Consider the following 24,548-nt stretch of genomic DNA (forward strand, 5'->3'; position numbering starts at 1 on the left):
TATATATACAGTCACCCAGAAAACCTCCATCTGCACCAGATCAAGACCTCAAGTCTGACCCAGAGGAGCAGAGAGCGGAAACTACACAACAAGCACAGCAAGATGCATCTGCAGCCAAAAACTGATGTCAAACAAGAGTCTGTGCAGGAGTCTGAATGTGCCTGTGTTAAATGCTTGTTATTTCCATATACTTGAGAAATGCTGTCACTAAAAGATCCTTAATAAATGCCGACTCTGCAAATAATAATAAAAAAAAGATTCCACCATATATATATTTAATGTATATATATATATATATAAATTAAGCTCACATCATTTCAGAATTTGCCAGATGTTTAATATTGAAAAATAAATTAATACAATTTGTAAAATAATAAGATAAGTAATGGTAATTTTTTTAAGTCACAAAATTAAAATTATATATATTTTTTTAAATAAATATGAAATGAAACTTGGATCCCCTTAAAAATGAACAAATAAAAAATTATAAAATAAATAATTTTGATATAATAAAAAAAAAATCCATTACAATTTCATTTAAAAATATAAATAAAATTAAAAAAAGGATAGTTAATTTTTATTTCAGTATAATTATAATTACAGTACAGTATAATTACAAATACAATTAATAAAGAGGTATAACATGAGCTTTTCTCAACAGTGTTTATATGATGTTGAGACTCATTAATTATCTCTAACATAATATGCAAACATCAATTAATGTGGAAGAAGGCAACCCAGTATATAAAGAACCAAAGAGATTGTTTTTAACAATGTAAATTGTCATGTTGACATTTTACACCACCAGATGTCAGTACACACTCACTTACAGCTTTGAAAGAGCTCAACCTGTTGCACAATTTGTGCCTAATTTACAACATTAAAATATGCAGAAACTACTAGTTAAATCAATGTAAAGCTTTTTTCGTGCGTTCTCGAGAGAAGAATTTGTGCAAAGGAACTCATCCTACTATGGCGAATGCTTAGCTCATGAATATTAAGCACGCAACGTGACGCTCAACCGACAATCCTTCCTGATTGGCTGAGAGGCAGATGATTTGCATGGTGGAGGCTGGGCTCATGATTATTAATTACGTTACTTTCACGGTGGTCTCTGCAGAAAGGACTTTAAGAAACGTCAGCGCTGCCTAATTAATATTCATAAGCGGAGCACGGGAAGTATTGCGTCACTAACAGGCGCGTGCACGCACTGGGGCTTCATGTGGGTGCGGGAGCAACTTTAGGAAACAAAGTGTCCATCGCTTCGAAAAGTGCCACACACTTGTCCTTGTTCTCACTCGGTTTGACATTCTCTGGAGAGAGATCCAAAAAAGAGATCAGCAAACGTTCAGAAAACTCAGTCGGTAAGTGCGAATGTTTCTGTAAATTTTTTTTAAATGCATGTGATGTTAACAGTTTGGTAATATCTTCTCAACGCGTTCATTTAATTAACCCTTTCATTTTGGCGTTTTTATAATGCAGTCGTGTATAATATGCGATATTCCGCTCATATACATCTTACATATATTGTGTGTCTCTCTAAACGTGTGTGTTTAGTGAGAGACAGCTGTTGTTCAGGGGTTTGTGTATCTGTACACACACACGTGTCTCAATCCTGGATCACATCTAATCATCTCAATACGACTGTGACTTCAATCTGATCAGAAAAAGAAGAAGTTACCTGAGAGTTTACCAGCCTCACCTGGCTTCACTCCCAGATCTGCTTTCCTGTCAGGAAGGTCTGGTTTTGGGATCTTTTCCCCCTTGTGAATGATCAAATTTCATTTCTTTCTTGTTTAACCGGGGGAATACTGTAAAAGTAGCTTGTAAGACATATGTTTGTGACACTATTCACAATCACAATGGTGTGAATTTGACACTCTTTGTAAAATTTTGCCTTAAGTTTGAGATTTCATGGAACATTTCCACTCGCAAAAAATGAGTTTTTCATCTCATGTCTTCACAAATCTGTGATTGTCATGTTTATATCCATGCAATTCAAAGGTAACTTGATCAGATGTCTTTCACGTCAAACTACAATGACGATTTGTCACCAGTTGCATTCATAAACTAATAATGCCTTAATCTGACATATTTTAATAAATGCAATGTAATTTGAGACAGCTTTTCAATACATTTTATTTATATTGACTTGAATATCAGTCGGTGTCACATGCAAACATGTCATTAAACTTCAGAAGACTGGGAATATAGTGCGCAAGTCTGTGTTTTGGGAGCTTTGCATCCTTGTACACTTTGATTGCATGGAAAAGAATAGTTAGAAAACTGTGCAAAACATTTTGATTTGTGTTGCATGGAAAATCATTTGGAACATGAGAATGAGAGATTTGGGGTTTAATTATTCCTTTAACTATCTCCGGAGAGAAATCTCTCCTTAGAAGAACTTTCCAGAGCTCAGATCATTTAAATGCCCTTATCGGTTTTTCCTGTCTGTTCTAGAGAAAGTGATTTATATGAACATAGACTCGTGTGTGTGTGTGTGTGTGTGTGTGTGTGTGTGTGTGTGTGTGTGTTTTAAGCAGGGCTGGGAATCGGGGGTCACATGACAGGATGCCGAGAGCACATGAGCACCAGCTGATGGGTATTAGATGAGCCAAATCTTATGGTCCACATTCTTCTGAAAGCCCAAAAAGAGTCTTTATTAAGCTGTCAATGGGACTGTAGTGTGTGGGTTTATGCTCGCTATGGCTAAAATCACTCTGTTGCTTTTCCACACAATGGCAAAATTGATATGGGATGTTATTTAGTTAATGAAGAATGTTTTCAGCCCATTGGATAGTGATTTTATTTCACACATCTGCAGTGGTCAGGATGAAGTCTTATCAGTACAATTTGCATCACAGACACCGTTATCTGTGGAAGCTTGTTTCTAGCTTGGGTAAAAAAAAAAAAATTATTGTGACTTTATATCTCACAGTCCAGGCTTATAAAAATATAGAGTCAGCATTGAGATATCAAAAACGCACAAAAGCCATGTTTTTTTCTTGAAAAAAACCAAACAATTTTTATTATTAAGGAATAAATGTAGAAATGTGTGTGAACTTTTTTTCAACCACATAAAAAAAAATAATCCTGACTTTGGTATGAAAGTTACCTTTTTTAAAAAATTTTATTCAATGGCAGAAACGAGCTTGAATTATTATTATTATTATTATTTTTATTTTTTTTGCAATGGAAAATTTATATCTATCTATTCAGGACTTCTGACAATTAAGAGTTTGCGAGTTAACATCTTACAATTTAAGACTTTTATTTCTCAATTTATATCTCAGTTTTTTTTCTGAGAATTACAAGATATAAATATGTAAAGAAAAGTTTGAATTACGAGATATAAACTCACAATTGTGAAATAAAATGTTGCAGTTACCTTTTTTATTTTTATTCCCATGTCAAAAAACAACAAAACAGATTTGTGAGATTTCAGATTCGTAAGATCAGCTGTGTTTTTAACATTTTAAATGTTATGAAGGTGCTGTAAACCGATAATAATTGATAAATGCTGTTGTATATTGTGCACGCAACTAGGCTAGTTTTATTATAAATAAAACAAAAATGTCTTTAATTTGAACAAATTTACTGACACTGCATCCATTGAGACCGCCATGTTTTCTCATTGATATGCCCTAAAGTCTAAAATTACCACTTTATGGTGTTGTTCATGTGCTTTCAGCCTGAAAATATAATCTTTCTGAGCTGAATTGACTATTTCAACATAATATTTATTTTTCTGTATGCATCATTCATGCATAACTGAAGGGTTATTGCTCAATTGAAAACGTGGTCTTGTAATGTTTCTCGCATCAGGTCAAAGGTAATGAGTTGTTTTTAGGTCTGCATGGCCGTTTTGTGTTTCACACATATAGCTTGAGAAGAGGGAAGTGGACGAGAGAAGAAACCCAGCTTGTCAGAGCTTGACTTCTGGTGTGAAATGCAGAAGTGTGTGTTGGCTCCTGAATCCGCTAGCGTTGGCGTAGCGCCCAGGGTGGTGCTCTGCTGGGAATGTCTGATAAAGTGTTTCTCCTCGTCTTCCTCGGGGCTGTTTTGGATGGACAGGAAGCTGAACTCAAAGCTCAGGCATTTGGTTGAGCTCTTGCACACGGCTAGTGATTGTTAAAGCAAGTGAAAGCCAGTTAAATTTAGATGTGTCTAACTGAAGTCTTCAGAAGTTCATGTTGTGTCAGATGACCATCTCAGATGTGTCAGATGATGCAGCCGAACACTCGCCGCTTGTGTCTAACACTGGGTTTGTGTGCTCATGCTTACATTTTTTGTAAATTGGTGCACTTTCTCTTTACGAGCATCTGATTTCAAGTAATTTTCCTGTCGCTGTAGTATGTACGGAAAAACAGAGAAGCAGAAGGGAATGTTGTGTTTAGGAGTTGCTAAACATAAATCTAGGTTTGATCCTTTTACAACAAGAGTCTTAAAGTTGAGGAGATTTGTCCTCATAAGAGTGTGATTTTGTGATCAAGAAGATCAGCTGTTGCATGCACTTAAAATCAAGCTTCATGAATTCTGTTTTTGTAGTGTTTTGAGCGCTGGAATCATGCAGAAGTGAAAGTGTTATTATCTAATAGTTCTTGTAATGTTAATCTAAAAGCATTGGATGATATTTCCCTGAGATATTTAACTGAGATGCTCGGTTTGTCAGAAGTGGTCATTTCAGACTACCAGTAAATGTATATTAATGAATAATACACTTCTCGTGTTTGTGCGAAATAAGTTAATGCTGTTAAATAAGTAACTTTGCCGATTTTAATTCCATCTTATTTTCTACAATTAAATTGTTTGCTGTTTGAAATTTAAGGGGTCAATTATTATTATTATTATTATTATTATTATTATTATTATTATTTTTTTTTTTTATGAAGTCTCTTCTGCTCACCAGAGCTGCATTTATTTGATAAATACAGTAAAAATGTGAAATATTATTACAATTTAAAATAACTGTTTTCTATGTGATTATATAGTAAAGTATAATTTATTTCTGTGATGCTCCGCTGTATTTTCACATTATTCCTCCAGTCTTCAGTGTCACATGATCTTCAGAAATCAGAATAATATGATGATTAACTGCTCAAGATACACTTCTGATTATTATCAATGTTAAAAACATATCTATCTATCTATCTATCTATCTATCTATCTGTCTCATGACAATTATAAGTTCTGGTGTATAGATGGTGTAAGATAACAATAGAGTGCAAAACTTCTAGACAAACACACTGAACGTTTCCTCTCAGACACGACATAATGAAGTGACTGATTTCATCTGTGCTAAACACTGAAATGCATTCTGGGTAATCTTGTTCCTGAGACAATGGAAAGATTTACTGCAATACTTGTAACTCTGTTGACTTTAGTTCAGCCGTGAAGGCAGGAAAACTCTCATTAAAATAGCTGCACAGGCTTGTGGTGATGCATGTGCTTTTTCTAATCTATATATATATAAATAAATAATATATATAAAACAATTTCTGAAGATCATGTGACACTGAAGACTGGAGTAATAATGATGCTGAAAATACAGCAGTGCATCAGAAATAAATTACATTGCACACCGTATTACAATAGAAAACAGCTATTTTAAATGATAATAATATTTAATGAAATTAGTTTTTATTTTATTTTTATCAAGTACATGCAGCCTGGTTGAGCAGAAGAGACTTCCACAATAATAAAATATGTAAAAGCATATGTAATTTTTATTTTTCAAACATGTTTGTTTTCCACCATCTGACTGATTGTGAATAGCATCCTAAAGTCTGACCAGCGCTGTTCTCTGCGTGGAAGAACGTGGCCGTTTGTTAGAGGTTTTTACGCTCTTTCTTCAGTCATATGATCTGCTTTAATGCGGTCTGAGAAACTCGGAGCTACAGCTGAGCCATCAAGGGACAATTTCCTCTCCCTAACTCTGTGAACGTGTCAAGACTAGATGTGTATCCAGACATTATGAAATCATAGAGCAGGTTTAGAAGCTCGCATACTTCTTTGAGCTTTCTTTGAGAAGCTTTCATTGATCTTGTGAGATGTGCTGTAAAAACTTACTGTAATTTTCAGGACTTAAAGTGAGGTTTTGTGTCATTTTTTTTAAATATAGAGACCAGATTACAGAACATTGACTTCTTCACAATGTGAGAGCAGAAACAAAAATGAAAAGAAACATTGTGCTTCATCAGACTTGACGTAAGCTCTTTCCACAGAATGTCTAAAAATAAAAATGCTTTAGTACCAAGCATTACGGTACTTTACTGACAGATAAAAGTAGAGCATGACAGCATTGCAAAGCCTAAAATGACAGATAATGATTGTCTCGAGTGCATCCTCTGAGTTTAACGCTTAATTTTTAACTGATGAAAGTCTCTGTATTGTAGCCGCAGTAAAAAAAAAAACTTGAGTTGAGAAATGTGAGAGGAAATAAAAGCTGTTTTGTGAATGCATTCAAGTATGAAAAGCTACTATGTTTCCTCATTTAGACTCCAGTATTTATGGACTTCATGATCAATGACAAAATCGGTTTCAGAAGAATATTTACTGTTCAGGAATAGAAATGCAACACTTTAGCAATAGTCTCAAATTCTTCTTTTTGTTTCCTGTTACTGGATTAGCACCGTTGCATCACTAAAATAGCTGTCTTTCTTCATTTTAACCGAAATGCTGGTTAACTGCGGCTCTGGTTGGATTGTATATATTAATGGGTTCATTTCGGTTGTCTTTCTAAAGTCAGCATGAACCCTATTGATTATCCTGTCTTGCTGTGGAAGTTAATTTGTGAAAAAGTTTTACAAGTTGTTGTTAGTGTTTTGTTTGTAAGAGTGATTGTGTCAGGGTTATTAATGTTAACTTAAACTATATATATATATATATATATATATATATATATATACACAGTGGGTACTGAAAATATTCAGACCCCCTTTATATTTCGCTCTATTATATTGCAGCCATTTGCTAAAATCATTTAAGTTCATTTTTTCCCCTAAATGTACACACACAGCACCCCATATTGACAGAAAAACACAGAATTGACATTTTTGCACATTTATTAAAAAAGAAAAACTGAAATATCCCTTGTCCCTAAGCATTCAGACCCTTTGCTCAGTATTTAGTAAAGCACCCTTTGTCTGACTGATGAGATGTACTAATATCTGCTCGGGCAGATTCGGCTCAAAGTCATGCATCTTCGGATGCTGACACGACGTCGAGTATAAACAAGGTTTTACAGCTCAGTCACTTCACGCTACTACGTTCACTTCAAGCTAACGATACGCAAGCAAGCTAACGAAACGATGGCTAAGACACAACGGAAAATGCAAAAACACATCATTTTCATGTAGAATGTGAACATGATTTTCTATTCACCATAATTAAGGACAAAAAAACTTGCCTGATTTGTCACCAGGCTGTTGTGCTAGCAAAAGGGGTAACGTGGAGAGGCACCACAACACAATCCACCCCAATTTCAAAGATACACACACGCTAAAGAGCAATCTTCATTCAAAGAAAGTTGAATGTCAAAGTAGAACTTAACATTGTGATCTTGTTTTTTCATATTTTTTGGGAAGTGGTAGATCTTGGTCTACATTTGGATTTTGGATGTGATCTTAGGCTTGAAAAAGTTGGTGACCACTGGCTTAGAATTAATGCCAAAAAGACCAGAGAATCCTCCAATAGCTCAGTTTGGCCGGACAGCTAGCTGTAGAAAGTGTTTTGGTCGTCCCAAACGTCTTCCGTTTAAGGATTATGGAGGCCACTGTGCTCTTGGGAACCTTAAAGGTGCTGTAGGAAACTTTTGTAAAAAAAAATATTTTTTTACATATTTGTTAAACCTGTCATTATGTCCTGACAGTAGAATATGAGACAGATAATCTGTGAAAAAAAAAAATCAAGCTCCTCTGGCTCCTCCCAGTGTCCTATTGCCATTTGCAGAAATGCATCGCTCCCGGTAAGAAACAACCAATCAGAGCTGCTGTCCGTAACTTTGTTTGTGTTCAAAATGTAGAAAAATGTATATAATAATCGAGTACACCATGAATCCATTTTCCAAACCGTGTTTTTAGCTTGTCCTGAATCACTAGGGTGCACCTATAATAAGTGTTTATATTCAGACTATTTTAGATTGCTTCGGGGATACCGCGGCGGAGTAACCCAGTACCTTTGTGATTCTTCATAGACACAAACAGAGAGAAGTAGTTCCGGCTACGATGTTCTTCCGCAAGACGCAAGCAGTTCTGTTTATTAACCGCTACAGCGTCAAAAGTTACCTACCGCAGCTTTAAGTGCAGCAGAAATGTTTTTTTTAACCTTGGCCAGATCTGTGCCTTGCCACAACTCTGTCTCTGAGCTCATCAGTCAGTTCCTTTGACCTCATGATTGTCATTTGCTCTGACATGCACTGTGAGCTGGAAGGTCTTATATAGACTGGTGTGTGGCTCTCCTAATCAACTCTAATCAGTATAATCAAACACAGCTGGACTCAAATGAAGGTGTAAAACCATCTCAAGGATGATCAGAAGAAATGGACAGCACCTGAGTTAAATATATGAGTGTCACAGCAAAAGGTCTGAACACTTAGGACCATGTGATATTTCAGTTTTTATTATTTTTTACTTTTTATAAATCTGCAAAAATGTTAACAACTGTGTTTTTCTGTCAATATAGGGTGCTGTGTGTACATGGCTGCAATAAACAGTGAAAAATTTAAGGGGGTCTGAATACTTTCTGTACTTTTCTTTATATATAAAATCATTCATATATTCATATGTATTTTTAAACATTGGCTTAAATAAAATCTAAATAAACTGTTTCGGTACCAAGGCGACATTTCTATTTTTTTAGTTTAAGTACTACAATTTATTTCTGATTTTTTGACCAGAAATAGAATTGTGATTGTTATCTCTGTATTCAGAGTGGAAAAAAAAATCTGAATTGAGATGTAAACTTAGAATTCAGAGAAAAAAAAAACAAAATTGAGTCCATATCTTGCAGTTTTGACCTTTTTTTATTTTTTATGTGTTTGTTGATCACAGGTCCTTGTTCAGCTCTCAGTATGTCCGAGGGGGACTATGATTACCTCATCAAGTTCCTCGCGCTGGGGGACTCTGGGGTGGGAAAGACCAGCTTCCTGTACCAGTACACGGATGGCAAATTCAACTCCAAATTCATCACCACAGTTGGAATAGACTTCAGAGAAAAACGAGTGGTGAGTGATATTTTATTACAAGTTCGTGAATTTTATTGATGTTTTCCCCAGTGTACAGTATACAAGCAGAGTTCCATGCCTTGGTTTTTATATGCTGACATTTTAACTGATTTATTTATGAGTGTTCAACTATGATGGTGTATTTAAAGTGCGATCGAGTCTCACTGGTTCAGATGTTTCCTGGTTGATTTGTAACAGAGGTTTATTGTTGTGGAGTCCCGGTCGGGGTTTACCAGACTGTAAAATCCCATGGTCCTGTTCAGCTTAGTTTGTACCTGCACATGGAAACTTGCCCAGAGGTCAAGAGCAGCCATTCATGTGTAAATCGCAGCCACAGATGCAGGCAGATATACAAGTGTTCGTTTGCACATGGTCATGAATACTAGATGCAGGAAAAACACACGCAGAATGCTGTGTGCCTGCAAAAGCAAACAGACGTGCGCAGAGTAATTATGCTTTTCCTGAAAGCAGTTCGATGCCTAAGGCTGCTTAATTTGTTGGGAACATGCTACAACAAGAGTCGACATTATATCTTTGCTAGGTATGTATATAGATATTCAGATAGATAGATGGATAGATAGATAGACTGATATTCAGATAGATAGATGGATAGATAGACTGATATTCAGATAGATAGATAGATAGATAGATTGATATTCAGATAGATAGATAGATAGATTGATATTCAGATAGATAGATAGATAGATAGATAGATAGATAGATAGATATTCAGATAGATATTCAGATAGATATAGATATTCAGATAGATATTCAGATAGATAGATTGATATTCAGATAGATAGATATTCAGATTCATATTCAGATAGATAGATTGATATTCAGATAGATAGATATTCAGATTCATATTCAGATAGATAGATAGATATTCAGATAGATAGATTGATATTCAGATTCATATTCAGATAGATAGATAGATATTCAGATAGATAGATAGATAGATAGATATTCAGATAGATAGATAGATATTCAGATAGATAGATAGATAGATATTCAGATAGATTGATTCATATTCAGATAGATAGATTGATATTCAGATTCATATTCAGATAGATAGATAGATATTCAGATAGATAGATAGATAGATAGATAGATAGATAGATATTCAGATAGATAGATAGATAGATATTCAGATAGATATTCAGATAGATTGATTCATATTCAGATAGATAGATTGATATTCAGATAGATAGATTGATTCATATTCAGATAGATTGATTCATATTCAGATAGATAGATTGATATTCAGATAGATAGATAGATAGATAGATTCATATTCAGATAGATAGATTCATATTCAGATATATAGATAGATTGATATTCAGATAGATAGATATTCAGATTGATATTCAGATAGATTGTTATTCAGATAGATAGATAGATAGATAGATTGTTATTCAGATAGATAGATAGATAGATTGTTATTCAGATAGATAGATAGATAGATTGTTATTCAGATAGATAGATTGTTATTCAGATTGATAGATATTCAGATAGATTTTTATTCAGAAAGATAAATAGATTGATATTCAGATCGATAGATTGATAGATACTGTAGGTATTCAGTATCTATATTTGTCTAGGTAATATTTCAAACAAGTACTTAATACTTTTACTGGAGTAATATTTTATCAGGGTATCTGAACTTCACCCCCCACTGAATACTGTATGCTAATAACAGTTGCCACGGTAACAAAAACAGATTGAACATTTGTTTTGAGGAAACTGCATCAGCAGGCAGAGTTATGATAGTGTGTGTGTTTTAATGGAAAGATGAACGCAGGATCATATGTCCTTACAGAGCAGGGATCCCTCCTTAAGAACAAACACTTGAGCACTTAAGACGTCAAACAAACACTGATGGTTTAGGGTCGTGCTGCTAACGAGACGCTTGCCACTCTGTCATCAAGTGTGTTTGACTGTGTGAAAAGTACATTCAGGTTTCCTGGAACTATATACCAAACCCCTCCAGTGTAAACCAATGCAGCTTTGTGGTGGCATGTTTTGCACCAAACCTCATGCTGCCTGCAGAGAAGGGCAGGAAATTTGTTGCACTGTAATGCACGGTTATACAGTAACATGGTCTTTTAGGGGCTTCAGGTGTCTTCTGTCTTCCTTTAAGGTGTACAAATCCAACGGTCCTGATGGGACAGTCGGGAGAGGACAGAGGATTCACATTCAGCTGTGGGACACGGCCGGACAGGAGAGGTCAGACACAGACCAGCTCTGCTTTATAACATTCAAATCTGAGTCTGAGAGGATTCGTGTGATGTTTTCTCTGCCTTCTCCTCTAAATGCAGATTTCGGAGTTTGACCACAGCGTTCTTCAGGGATGCCATGGGCTTCCTGTTACTCTTTGACCTCACGAATGAGCAGAGCTTCCTTGATGTGCGGAACTGGATGAGTAAGTCCAGATTCACCGTAATGAACATGACACCATTATGCACAGATTTTTTTCTATACAGTTGCTATTCATTATGTAGATTTCTTTGTTACCATTTTTAATTAACAGCTCCATGTATATTTTGTTCATAAATTGTATTTGACTGTCTTGGCACAAATTATCCTGCCACAACTTTTTTTTTTTTTTTAATATTTAAATAGCACCTAAAAATATATATACACATATATATTAATTCATTTTTTTATTTTATTTGTATTTCATTTTATTATTTAACTAGCATGGTCTACTACTTGTGCTAAAATAAAATAAGAATATTTGTATATATATATATATATATATATATATATATATATATATAAAACCTAGTAGCTTACAGTGGTTGTACAATCATAAATTATTTTTGAAATAATTATTTAATATTATTTTAAATATTTTTTTCATTTTAAACCAGCAGCAAGCATAGTGCTTGCCAGTATAATATATATATATTTTTTATTTATTTAAAATTAACAAGTAAATTTTTTGCCTAGCAGTTTAGACATATTGCTCAGCTAAAAATATTAACAGCAAAAAAAAAAAAAATTATAATAATTACTATTATTGTTATTATTAATAGTTAGGCACACCACTAAGCTGCTTGATTATTATAAATAATTTTAAAAATAATAATAATGAATGATTTATTCCTGTGATGTCTCGGACAGGTCAGCTGCAGACGCACGCGTACTGTGAGAATCCCGACATCGTCTTGTGTGGAAACAAGTCAGACCTTGAGGACCAGCGCGCGGTGGAAGCGGTGAATGCACGGGAACTGGCGGAGAAATACGGGTAAGAAACGGCGTTCCCCTGAGACCTGTCCTGTGTCCGTGTCTGTTTCTGAAGATGACCTCGACTGCCCCGAAAATCAGAGCAATACCTCAATATTGTTTCAAAGCATTCAGTTCAGCTGCTGAGGAATAGTTGTGACGTCATCAGATTGTGCTGACATATATCAGTATATTTACTGTGTGATATAGTTGTAGAACTGTTAGCATAACATTACAGGTGAGGGGTTTCACTGGCTTGTTGGAGTCTCTTCTCGCGTGTCTCAGGGTGCGGGCGACTCTAAGGATGTTTGTTTTAAGGGCAGTGTTTGTAGTGTGTTTGCCTAAGATGAGGACAGCTCTTGTTAAATGTGACACAGTAAGTATGCTGAAAACTAATATTGACTGTTCATGTGAGTCTTCAGTTTAGACAGAATCAGTCTTTTGAGGCAACTAAAAAGGTTTCGGCCTCGTGAATACTTCAGTGTGATTACATGAAAATGCTCTGCTCAGCTAATATGAAGAGTGATTCTGTCACGTTAGGTCTTACGAGATTGACAGGTAAAATATTTGCTCAGTAAGTTTGCAGTGACTCATTGAATGTCATCAGATTGTTTATATTCTGTTGACTGATCTTCACAACTAAACTCATCCAGGTGTGTCTTTGTACAAACATTGATTAAAAAAATGGATGATTATCAGAAAATGATTTCTGAAGGATCATGTGACGATCAAGACTGGAGTAATGATGCTGAAAATTCAGCTAAATTCACATAGAAAACCGTTAATTTAAATAATAGTATTTCACAATTTTACTGTATCTTCGATCAAGTAAATGCATCTCTGGTGAGCAGAAGAGACCTCTTTATTCCAGACTTTCTATACTGGAAGTGTAGATATAACAAATTTTCCCATTCAATTAATTTTTTTTACTTTCTAATACTATTACTACTACTAATTATTATAAATGATATCATATTATACATGATTAATAATTTTTTTTAAATTTAAATTATATATGCATGTATGTGTGTGTGTGTTTATATACACACACACACACATATTTTTTATATATATAAGTAGCAACTCAAAGCAGTTGATCATATAATAATAATAATAATAATAATAATAATAATATTAAAAAATAAAATTAACTACTAGCTATATAAAAATGCTTAGAATTTTATTTTAACTACTAATTTTTTTATTTATTTTTTACTGTATAAGCTGAGTATTTATGTGATCACGAGAGAAGCATGTAAAAGCAGGTGAATTGAAGTTTATGAGACCGATTTCTGCAACCTATGTAGGCAACATTTTAGTGCTCATCAGTGAGTGCGGAGGCTGTCCTGCAGCAAACCAGTGCTGTCTTCTATCACATGCATCATTTACAGCCATTTAAAAGAAAATTATTCTGAGATGTGTAATAATATACTTGGTACTAAATGAAATGCATCAGTGAAAGCAGCTGGCTAATGATAAATTGACTATTTTACACAACATTTTTGTGCATCAAGTATTGCATTAATGTTTACCTAGTGCCAAAAACCCTATTGGAATTGTAGTTTGTGCTCTAATCTGTTTTATTCTCTTCTTCCAGAGTCCCGTACTTCGAGACGAGCGCTGCGAACGGTGAGAACGTGAGTCGTGCCGTGGAGGTCCTGCTGGATCTGATCATGAAGCGCATGGAGAGATGTGTGGACAAATCCTGGATCCCCGATGGGATGGTTCGCACCAACGGCCACAGCACCAGCGATCTGGCAGAGCCACGTGACGCCGAGCAGAGCAAGTGCGGCTGCTAATGCCGTAAGAATCATTCCATTCAAGACATAGCCGAGGCTCTCTGAATCCTTTTAATGAGTCCTAGTTTAGTTTACGGTTTAATTCAGTGGATAAAGAGGATAAGAGACCCTCAACGTGTTAAACTGTTGTTGTTGTTTTTCAGAATGGATGGGCTGAAGCCACCTAGATTCAAGTCTTCATGTTTTGAGAGCACTTTACACCCAATCCTGCATTCAGAAGCCTTAATGCGTCAGATGTTTCAAGGGCTTGATTTCTCTCACTGTTTCACTATTAGTGCACATCTATTATTAAAACTAGACCCATGCATGCATCACTGCAGTTCTCTGATTGTTAGAGTTTTGTGTTGATTTCTAAATAAAAAACACATTATATCACAGAAAATCTGATAAAAAAGAAAGAAAAAAAAGTTAGATATTTTTTAAATATTTGTTTCAAATGTTTATATTTTAAACACACACACACATATATACACACGCAAAATATCATTAAGATCCTGTCACTTTCTCAAAAACTAAAACAAAAAAACATCTATAGTGGAAATGGCATGAAGGTTAAAATCTGCTCCTGTGATAATTTGTGCTGGTTGTCCCTCTCTAGTGGACTGATGGTGAATAGCACTTCTATGCCACTTTTTAACAAGTTTGTAGAATTTAACACTTTTTAGTTACTAGTTAACACTTTAAGTGTTACTGTGTTATCTGTAGTCGTGTAGATGTCCGAGACAAATAAAATAAGAATTTAGCTGTTATTGTATTCATTTGTAGGTTAGTGGTTGATTTGTATTGTACGTTTGTTTAGACATTCACCAGGTGTTGGTTGTGGTTTTTCTGCGTAGATCTATTGGCATTTAAACACAGGATTTAATTTGGAATGTAGTTTAGATTAAATATCCACATCTATACTACTAATATAAACTATGGTTATATTAAAAAAAAAAAAAATAATAAATTGGTTGTACAGTGCCAGTAGATTTTGTTCATCTCGTCTCTTTATAGTCTACAAAAAGCAAAGCAGATGAGTTTTGAGTGAATGTTTTTAATCTTCTGTGGACATTTTGGGTTTGTTTTCAGAATCATTTCCAAAGTGCTTTATTCTACTGTATTGCCTGTAACACTGAATCAGTGCCAAACACTGTCTTTGTGCCAAATACTGAAACTCTATTTGAAAAAATAAATCTATTTTATTATTTATTATGATATTGTGGCATGCACTTTTTTCAGATGACGTGTTGAAATACTGGTGTCTGATGAAATCTGAAATTGCAGCAGACTCAGATGACCCTGGCTTTGTTGTTATTTCATAATGCATCGATTGCTTCACTAAAAGCTTCTGTTTTTAGTTTAGCAATGCGCTTACAATCTTTATCCTTTTGTCTCCATCTAAGACAACCAGAATAACAGAAAACAAAAAGAATAGGTGGATAGAATGTTTCATATCCCTTGCTGCTTGTTACGTTTTTTTTTTTTCTCTGCTTACTTGATTAATAATAAATGCGTGTGCATATATTATGTATTTAGCAGATGCTTTCATTCAAAGCAACTTACCAGTATGTATGCTACCTGGGAATTGAACCCATGACCTTTTGTGCTGCTAACGGAAAGCTCTACCACTTAGCCACAGAAACTCTCTCGCTGTATATATATATTATTACTAACCTGCTGCTTTACTCTGGTCAGAATGAACTAATCACAGACCCAGAGTCCTGAATACAGCATATTTAAACTGATTTACAGATTGTTGGAGCTGATTTCTGTCTTTTGCAGAAAATTTAGTCTTCGTTTTCACACTTAAGCCCTTATATTAAAACATCTCAATGGACCAAGCAGTGTAAAAACATCTTGGCTTTAAGACTTGCATTCACACTGTTTATGTATGTTTTGGAGAATAGTGGACAAGTTATAAGGACTTTATTGTCCACTTGTTTTGTTTTGTCCTTTTTTTTTGACAGATGGGGACCGTGTGGTTACTTAAGGTCATTAGCAAATAATGAATTTTTTAAATATTCCTTTAACATCTCTCACTGGACCTCTTTGTGTCATATCTTTATGGATATAATAAAGAGATTAAACACAAAAGTACACTGATAATTTATTGTGATAATACAGAAATAGACTGAATGAGAACATTTATACACTTTATACAGAACTTTATACATATAATTTATTGTATTGAAAATTTTATTGTATTTAATTTTATTTAAAATTATTGTATTGTCAAGTATATTAATCATTCAAATAAATATTATATAATTTAAATAATATAATAACACCACCTTAAGCGTTGAAACTATACATAAAAATATAAAAACCCAGTTAAAATTGTATTTAATTATTTTTTTAATCTTCTTCAGTAGATGACTAATTGACTAAACACTAGGGCCTGGTCTGTGGTCTCACAGACGGTTCGATGTCGATGTAACTTGAAGTTCCAGCTCAACACCTTTAATAAACAAAAGTCTTAAAATCATTATGCAATCAAAATGCACTGTATTTACTTAATCATTAGTCTTTCTTTCTAGTCTTCAATAGTCAAATGTTAAACCCATTGGTAGTATTAAAATCCAGTTTCTCTTGGAAATATGTAACATTTCAGAAGTGAAATTGTGAAGAGCATTTTATGTTTCTGTCATCTATATGAAAGCAACTCGTAATGTCTAGACTTACCCTCAAGATCATTTTTAAGCTGTTGAGCCGCTGTTCTCAGTTCGTTCACAACATGCGGAAACTCTTCCTCAATCTTCTGAAACTGTTGTAACGACAGGGAGAAAAGGCTGCAGGCGGTCAGAGCAGAAACTGTGGCCAACTGCCTTCCACCGAACAGGAAGCTGATCTCTGCACAAACACACAAGGTCTTAAAATGGTGATTTTGTGGCTGGTTACTCCCTTTTGAAACACATGGGAGTTTCACAGCAAAGTTAGTAGAGCCATGGACCTCGATATCTCTCAATAATAAGATCATCTTTGAACTAATCACTGGCCCTGGGTCACTTCTATACAGTAATTTGAAGAACATGTGAAAATGGTGTGTTTGAAACGATAGTAGCTGTTCAGAAAACAGCAGGCGAAATGTAGCAGAATGACCTTCTACTTCCTGAGAGCAACTGATGGACACTTGACAACATGGCAGATGTATGATGTCCAGATTTCGTTCATAATGACATACACTATTATATCGAATCTACTTTTTAATGGTCGCAAAATAAATACTTGTTCTAAATTCCTTAGGTTTGAAAGAAAGAAGAACGGTTTTGATTGTAAGTGTTTACTTATCACGAGTGAATTTCTGATTATCATCACCATTACATTAATTATTAGATTTTTTCCACGTACCAGTCTAAAGCTGTTCTAACATCTCTTTCAGATAAAACCATCGCTAAATGGCACATCAAATGGTAACTCTGAATTCTCTTTCAAAGGCAGAACTGAATCATACTCCAGCAGGTTTCTCATACATCACCTCCAATATGATCTCCATCGCGCAGCTCCATTTGGAAGGATTCATTCTTCACGAGCACCCGTCCATGCTCGATGAAGAACATGTGGTCAGCTTTAGCATTCTGATGAATGATGATGTCTCCTTGGTTGAATAACTCGTACTCCAACTTCACCAAGATGGCTTCGGTGAATTCTCTGTCGTGCTTTATAAACATGGAGCCTTTGCTCAGCAGGTTGGGACACATATCTGCCATAATATCCTTTGAAAGAGAAAACAGAGCACTATTAGAATGATTTCTATATAAAAAGATTCTTTAGTTCCAAACAGGACACTGATTGGCTCATATAGGTAAACCAGTGAGCGTGACACTGAGGTACATGTACGTTGTCTGTGCTGACCTTTGCTTATTCTAGGCACATATGAATGAGTTAGAAACCTTTCTCAGCCGTTTTGACACCAGATCAAGGATGTTCTTCTTATCATACTGCCACTTGCACTGGGCAGTGGTGCGCTGACGCAACGCCCTGGGAAGCTTTTTGAACATTTTGGAGGATTGTAGCTGGCTGATCTGTAATATTTACATATCATGCTTTTAATTCATGTAGTTATTTGTAGAATAAATATCAGCTTTAAGTTAAAAAAAATAAAAATAACTTAAGAGCACCTTTTTCTTGTATTCATTGCCAGACACAGACATCCCTCCGACTGTTGAGATCAAGCAGGTAATAAGACCGAAACACATTAAATATCCAATCACCATGCTAACCACTGCCGTCCACCGTTCTGCCATGCCTAAAAAACGAAAGAGAATCATTTTAACAACATTTTTGCATTTTATTTGGTGGTGTTTGCTCATGCTAAACCTGATGCCGCAAAGCTACCAGTTCATTCGTTGCTATTTTTATCCCTAATCCTGATAGCAAAATGCCCCAATTAAAGTTTTTTCCGGAGTTATTTATAAAATTGAATTATCTTCTCTCGAAATTGCTCAATTTTGAAAGAATGTTGTGTGATATACGTGTTGGTGGTAGAATTGATTTAGCTGAAATCCAGGCCAACTGAGAGAAAGCTCTGAAGGAAGAATAGGAGTACTTTTCCCCAATTGAGGCATTCTGCAAAACATCAAAGAAAACAGAACAAATGTTAAGCATCACATTGATAAATGGCTGCATATGCACAATACAAATGGAGACGTACCTTGATATTCTCTTGCATGACCCAGCAGTCTTGGGGAAACTCCTCCAGCTGAGATATGAAGTACTGAACGCATGTGTTCCAGTGCCAAATGAGGATCATCAACAGGAACATGAAAAACACCCTGAAAAACCTCTTGACTTCTTCAAGCTGTATGTCAGTGACCTGGAATGACCGATGACACAGACAATGTCAGAACTTCAAATCTCATACAACTACAACATGTTGCTTGTTGGTTAATTGGAAAAATGTAAGACAACACTACAAAAAATTGTATCTACTGTCTTCTTAAATTCATCTTGGGGATCTTATCGAACTATATTCTTAAAAGCAAAAACAAAAAACAGTACTGCCATTGATCATTTCATGCAGACACATGATACTGAAACTTACGCTTTCCAATTCAAAGCAGAATCTCAGCAGCTTCGGCACACGGAGTAAACGGATCAAACTGAAAATCCTGGCGAACATGAGTATCCGCACCAGCTTCGAAGCCATCAGTACATCAGTGTCGGCATGATAATAGTGCTCCTGTGGTCAATTAAACTTGCTTTCATTGGAGGCTGTACTGTGAGAAGTTAGTATCTCTACAGCTTGAACAGTGTGAGCAATATTAACTGAATATATGAATATAATTACCACAATAATAATGATAATGTCAACCGGAAAGGCAGCCACCACATCCGGACCAAACCAACTTCTCAAATAATCCTGCCTTATTATTTTTGGATCCAGGATGGCCTAGACAGAAACAGGTCTGCAGTGTATTTATTTTAATAGTCAACAATATTTTAGAACTGGAAAGCCATTTATAACTAACGTTATAATATAGAGGAAATGAAGACACATTCCTACCTGACCGTCGTCACTGAAAATACCCATCTGAAAATTTACGGCCACATCAAGACAAAAAATGACATCTGAGAACACATTGAAGGTCACCCAGTATTTGTGGCCACTCTCTTGCATATCCCCAGAAAATGCCATGTCTAGAGGAATTGTTATAAGGTTCACGAATGTTAAGATCACCATGAACGTAAGATAGTAGTGCCTGTAAGACAGAAAAAAGCAAACACATTTTTAAGTATAAGTGTGATGGCATTAATGAAACAATGACATGCATGCTCAACATGGTTTTTATTTAGTGATAAAGCCATACCATGCAAATAACGTGGAATATGAAGATCATTTAGTAGCCTCCCAAATATAAGTATCATTAGTAGCAATTGCAACATTTGGTGAGCATTTATATGCATTATTAACATTAATTTACAGCATCTATATACATTATTTGCATTTAAATACATTATAAATGTAATTTAAATGGCAAGACAGGTTTTTTCCTGGCTCAAAATGAGGCGGAGGTTGTACCATTCTGATTATCTTTATTGTTAAAAAATAAATAACATACAAACCATATACTATTGTAATTGTGTGTTAAATATGAAATCTGTTTTATTTTTTCCCAATTCCATTAAAAATTTCTAGTATCCTTTTTAATGGATAAATTACATATTATTAATCATGTCTAATTAATTAAAAACAACTTTATTTATTCACATTTATTCTTAAAATAGCCTTGTGAAATGTTTTCTGTAAATTAAACTTTTTTTGGCAAACAAAAGGGATTTACTATAAAAATTTAAACATTGGAGAAATGTTGTGTGATCATTCCTCAAAAAAAAAAAAAAAAAAAAAAAAAGTTTTGATGACCTGCAAATAAAAATAGAGGGCATATTATTTATTCATTTTGAAAACATATCAATCACAAACGATCACATTTATAAATAGCATATTTTAAATAATTAAAAAGTGTAGTGGACACGATAATGGTTTACTTGAGGGAAAGTAACGTTAACGTTAGTTAAGTCCGTGTTACCTGCTGCGACTCCGGGGATGAATCACCCATCGAGAAGTTTGAACGTCCTTTTTCTCTTCATTTTCGTTCCTTCTAGTGTTCACCGCTCGTCTTCCGTGTAGGACATCTTTAAGGCCCGAAAATCGTGTTTTCCTCGGACCACTTGAGTTACTTTCACTCATCTCGACCGAGAAGCTCACCAGCAGACAGCGGTTTAGGGTTACTTCGTTATATTCGTTATTTAAGTTTTGAATGTTAAAGTGGCGCGAATCGGCGCGTGACGGCAGACCTAACGTTATGCGCGCGTTAAAGGACGTTTCAGAGAAAAACGTCCATTAGACAAACTAGATATGACTAATAGAATGGTTTCCTTATATGTTTAGTGCTTTTTATGTGTAAAATATTCAGATTATCAGAAAAATTTAGGTCTTTATACTGATAACTGTTTACTTTTCATTAAAGTAATAATTAATTAAAGTTTAATTACCCAATAATGTTGGAGATTCCACATTTGCATATGACGCATGCAGTAAAAAATCATAGCTATCGAAATATTACCATGATATTAAAAAAAAAAAATCATATTTCGATTTGAAACCCCTTTACATTTTTCTGAGATGTTTTTAAGACTAATTTAAATAATACAAAAATATATAATTCTGTCAATATAAGTCGTTTTGTAGTTATTATTATTATTATTAAGACTTATTAAAATAAATTGCGTTTGGCCCATCACCATGTTTTTTTTTTCTCAATTTTTTGAAAATTCCTCAAATTAGGCCAACAAACAAAAATATGAGGAAAAAATTAAGTAAATAAAAGTTAATAAAACTATTAAAAGTGTCCATAAATTGTTTTGAAAAATATTTTTCTTTTGTAAACTTATTCCTATTCCCTTTCTGATATCTTTATGCACTCTCTCTCTCTCTCTCTCTCTCACACACACACACACACACACACACACACACACACACATACTCAGGTAGGTCTATCAGATCCACTATTCTGTCAAAGCCTAACAATTAATTATAAGCTCTCGTGTGAGTTTCTAAAGTGTTCTGCTGGTGAATATGATAAATGATGCTGCTGCTTTATCTCTACACTCTTCAAGCTGAACGAATCATGACATTCTGCAGTAGTTTGGTCCTGTAACTGTGCCACAGGGATCATTTGTCATTGTCAGGTTAAAGGCATCGGGAGTCATATCGGAAAGCGTTCTAGACGGGTTTCTCCTTCTCATAGAAGATCAACCCCAATAATCAATCATGAGTGTGTAATGATCTGTGATAGATAAATGGGAGCAGCCCATCCGCTGGAATGACATCATGTCTAGGTTGACATAATCTAACTATAAATAAGCCAAATCTGCTTCAAATAAACCATAAAACTGATTTCAGATCAGTCGGGATATGCAGCTACATCCTGTGATTAGTTCCATTTTACAAAACTATATATTTCTATTTTCTGAAGCTGTTCTGGATGTGTGTTTTTTTTTTGTTTTGTTTGTTTGTTTTTGTTTTTTAGCAAGCTGTATCATCCATGGGTGCAAATCTGAAAGGTATAAAGTATTTTACATAAAAAATATAATTCCATAAGAAATTAGAAGCAAAAAGCTGTGTGTTTGTCCGTCATTTAAGACGTTTCAACTTTAAACCATTTCTTCCAGTTAAAATATGAGTGGATAATCCATAATAATATATTCTGTGAAAATGTCCATCATCTGTTGTTCTCACACATCAAAACCCATATATTTGTTTAGAGCTGTTTTGGCTTGTAAACAGTGCTTGATCTGTGCAGATTTCTCTCTTGATTCAGACCAGACAGATCTTTTCAGTGGAGGAAGTGTTATTACGGAAGCAACTATTTTTAAGTTATATTTGTTTCTTACAAACACACAGCTTTTGTCTTCTCCAGATGATAACTGATGGACTGGAGTGGATTGGATTATTGTGATGTTTTTATCAACTGTTTGGACTCTCATTCTGACGGCACCCATTCACTGCAGAGCATCCATTGTTGAGACACTGATGCAGTGCTACATTTCTCCAAATCTCATGAAGAAACAAACTCATCTACAGCTTGGATGGCCTGAGAGTGAGCACATTATCAGCAGATTTTATTTTCTGGTACGCTGTTCCTTTGAATATGATATTAATTAACATTAATAATCATTCATGTCTGATATTTAATTTTGATACTTGCATTTGGAGGTTTGTCCAAATGATTAACCTTAAGCATAAGCAACAGTGATGAAACCCCACTAATGAACACTGTGTAGTTGTAAATGTTTAGAAAAGCCAGTAGATGATGCCATTGAGTCGTTTTGCTGTTTTGTTGCGTGGGTGTGGCAGTGACTGATGGAGCCATGTTATTCCATGGACAGAAACACCAAAATTGGGAATGATTTTGCAAAATCAACAGACAATGGAAATGAATAATATTTAACAAATACCTTGCAAGATGCATTAATTTGCATCAAGCTGACTGACAAAGAAATATGAAAACAACAGTGGGAGACTGCAAAGAAATAATTTAACTTGTTTTATTCTTGGCTGCTCTTGAAATATAGTATTTCTGCACTACTTGTGGGTTCCATACGTGTTAATGTTTTGTCATTTTAGACAAAAGCATATGCATAATGAATAAGTGTAGATATGTGTAGTTGATTATTATTATTATTATTATTATGTCTTTGGTCAAACAGCACATACGACCTGTTCATGCTGGACTGGGTTGAGGACAGAAGCAATAGTTTGCACAGATTGTCTCTGGAGTGACGGATGATTGCACTCTCTGAAAATGTGATATGGGATTCCAGTTTCTTCATATCAGAGGTAGAGAACGTGAACACCGTGCACTGATCTGATCTTAAAGTCAGCCTTCACACACTTAGAATATAAAACACAAACTGGTTCTACAGTGACTCTAAAAACACATTTTTAACTAAACTTTATGCAGCATGTCGTTGTTGTTGTTTTTTTTTTTGGGGGGGGGGGGGGTATTTTGGTTTACACAAAATCAGTAGTCATATAAGTCATATAAAATGCATAAGCCATTTCACAAAAATATGTTGCATTATTGAAGATAAATGGGTTGCAAAAGTCACTTCATGTTGATTTTAGGGTACTAAATATATGCATTTAGCAGACGCTTTTATCCAAAGCGACTTACAGTGTATTCAGGCTATCAATTTTTTACCTATCATGTGTTCCCGGGGAATCGAACCCCCAACATTGCGCTTGATAAAGCAATGCTCTACCAATTGAGCTACAGGAGCACTGATGGAAGAAACAAAGCTTTTCAAAACTTGCTTTGGCACAGTAATGACCTGCTGTTCAAAACAATGTAAATACAGTGAAAACTCAGCTAAAGCATGCATAAAAACTTCCTTTACAAATATTCTATTGAAAGTGTAATCTGTTCAATTAACAAACCATATAATAATGTTAAATATGAAGTGTCTGCTGTATAATATGTGTGTTATTTTATTAAATTGTAGGGTGTTTTGTTTGTTTTATGGGTAACTTGGCTAATCAGGCCAACAAGAGATTAATTACACCAACTCTTCCTTTTAATTATACAAATGTGTGATTTATAATGTCTTATTAATCTGAGCTCATGTAAAAAGTAGACACTAGTTTATGGATTAACACAGATTGCCCCATAGTGGGGAACCATTGAAATTTCTAAACATTTATTATGATGTAATGAAACCTAATTTATTGAAATCAAGTGACTTTGGCAGGTTAATACATGCTTGCATTGCATTGAGTTGTTTTAAAGCAGTGTTTTGAAAGCATCCATCACTAG

General features: G+C 34.7%; 2 protein-coding genes across 2 annotated transcripts; one reads left to right on the forward strand and one right to left on the reverse strand.

The window, feature by feature from the left end:
* Positions 1-1,185: 1,185 nt before the first annotated feature.
* LOC113061421 (ras-related protein Rab-27A-like) lies at positions 1,186-14,560 on the forward strand. Its single transcript, XM_026230514.1, has 7 exons — positions 1,186-1,364; positions 9,051-9,223; positions 11,364-11,449; positions 11,542-11,645; positions 12,350-12,473; positions 14,049-14,254; positions 14,394-14,560. Exons 2-6 carry the CDS (start codon positions 9,071-9,073, stop codon positions 14,248-14,250), a joined length of 669 nt encoding a protein of 222 aa, XP_026086299.1. The 5' UTR covers positions 1,186-1,364; positions 9,051-9,070; the 3' UTR covers positions 14,251-14,254; positions 14,394-14,560.
* A 1,969-nt stretch (positions 14,561-16,529) lies between these two features.
* On the reverse strand, positions 16,530-21,009 carry hcnl1 (hyperpolarization activated cyclic nucleotide-gated potassium channel-like 1). The gene is made up of 11 exons (XM_026230513.1): positions 20,760-21,009; positions 19,736-19,931; positions 19,520-19,621; positions 19,274-19,411; positions 18,884-19,045; positions 18,705-18,798; positions 18,351-18,478; positions 18,123-18,254; positions 17,708-17,945; positions 16,915-17,082; positions 16,530-16,690 (listed from the first exon to the last, which is right to left on the reverse strand). Exons 1-11 carry the CDS (start codon positions 20,918-20,920, stop codon positions 16,644-16,646), a joined length of 1,566 nt encoding a protein of 521 aa, XP_026086298.1. The 5' UTR covers positions 20,921-21,009; the 3' UTR covers positions 16,530-16,643.
* Between the last annotated feature and the right edge of the window lie 3,539 nt (positions 21,010-24,548).

This window comes from Carassius auratus, chromosome 43, assembly GCF_003368295.1.
Source record: "Carassius auratus strain Wakin chromosome 43, ASM336829v1, whole genome shotgun sequence".
NCBI lineage: Eukaryota > Metazoa > Chordata > Actinopteri > Cypriniformes > Cyprinidae > Carassius > Carassius auratus.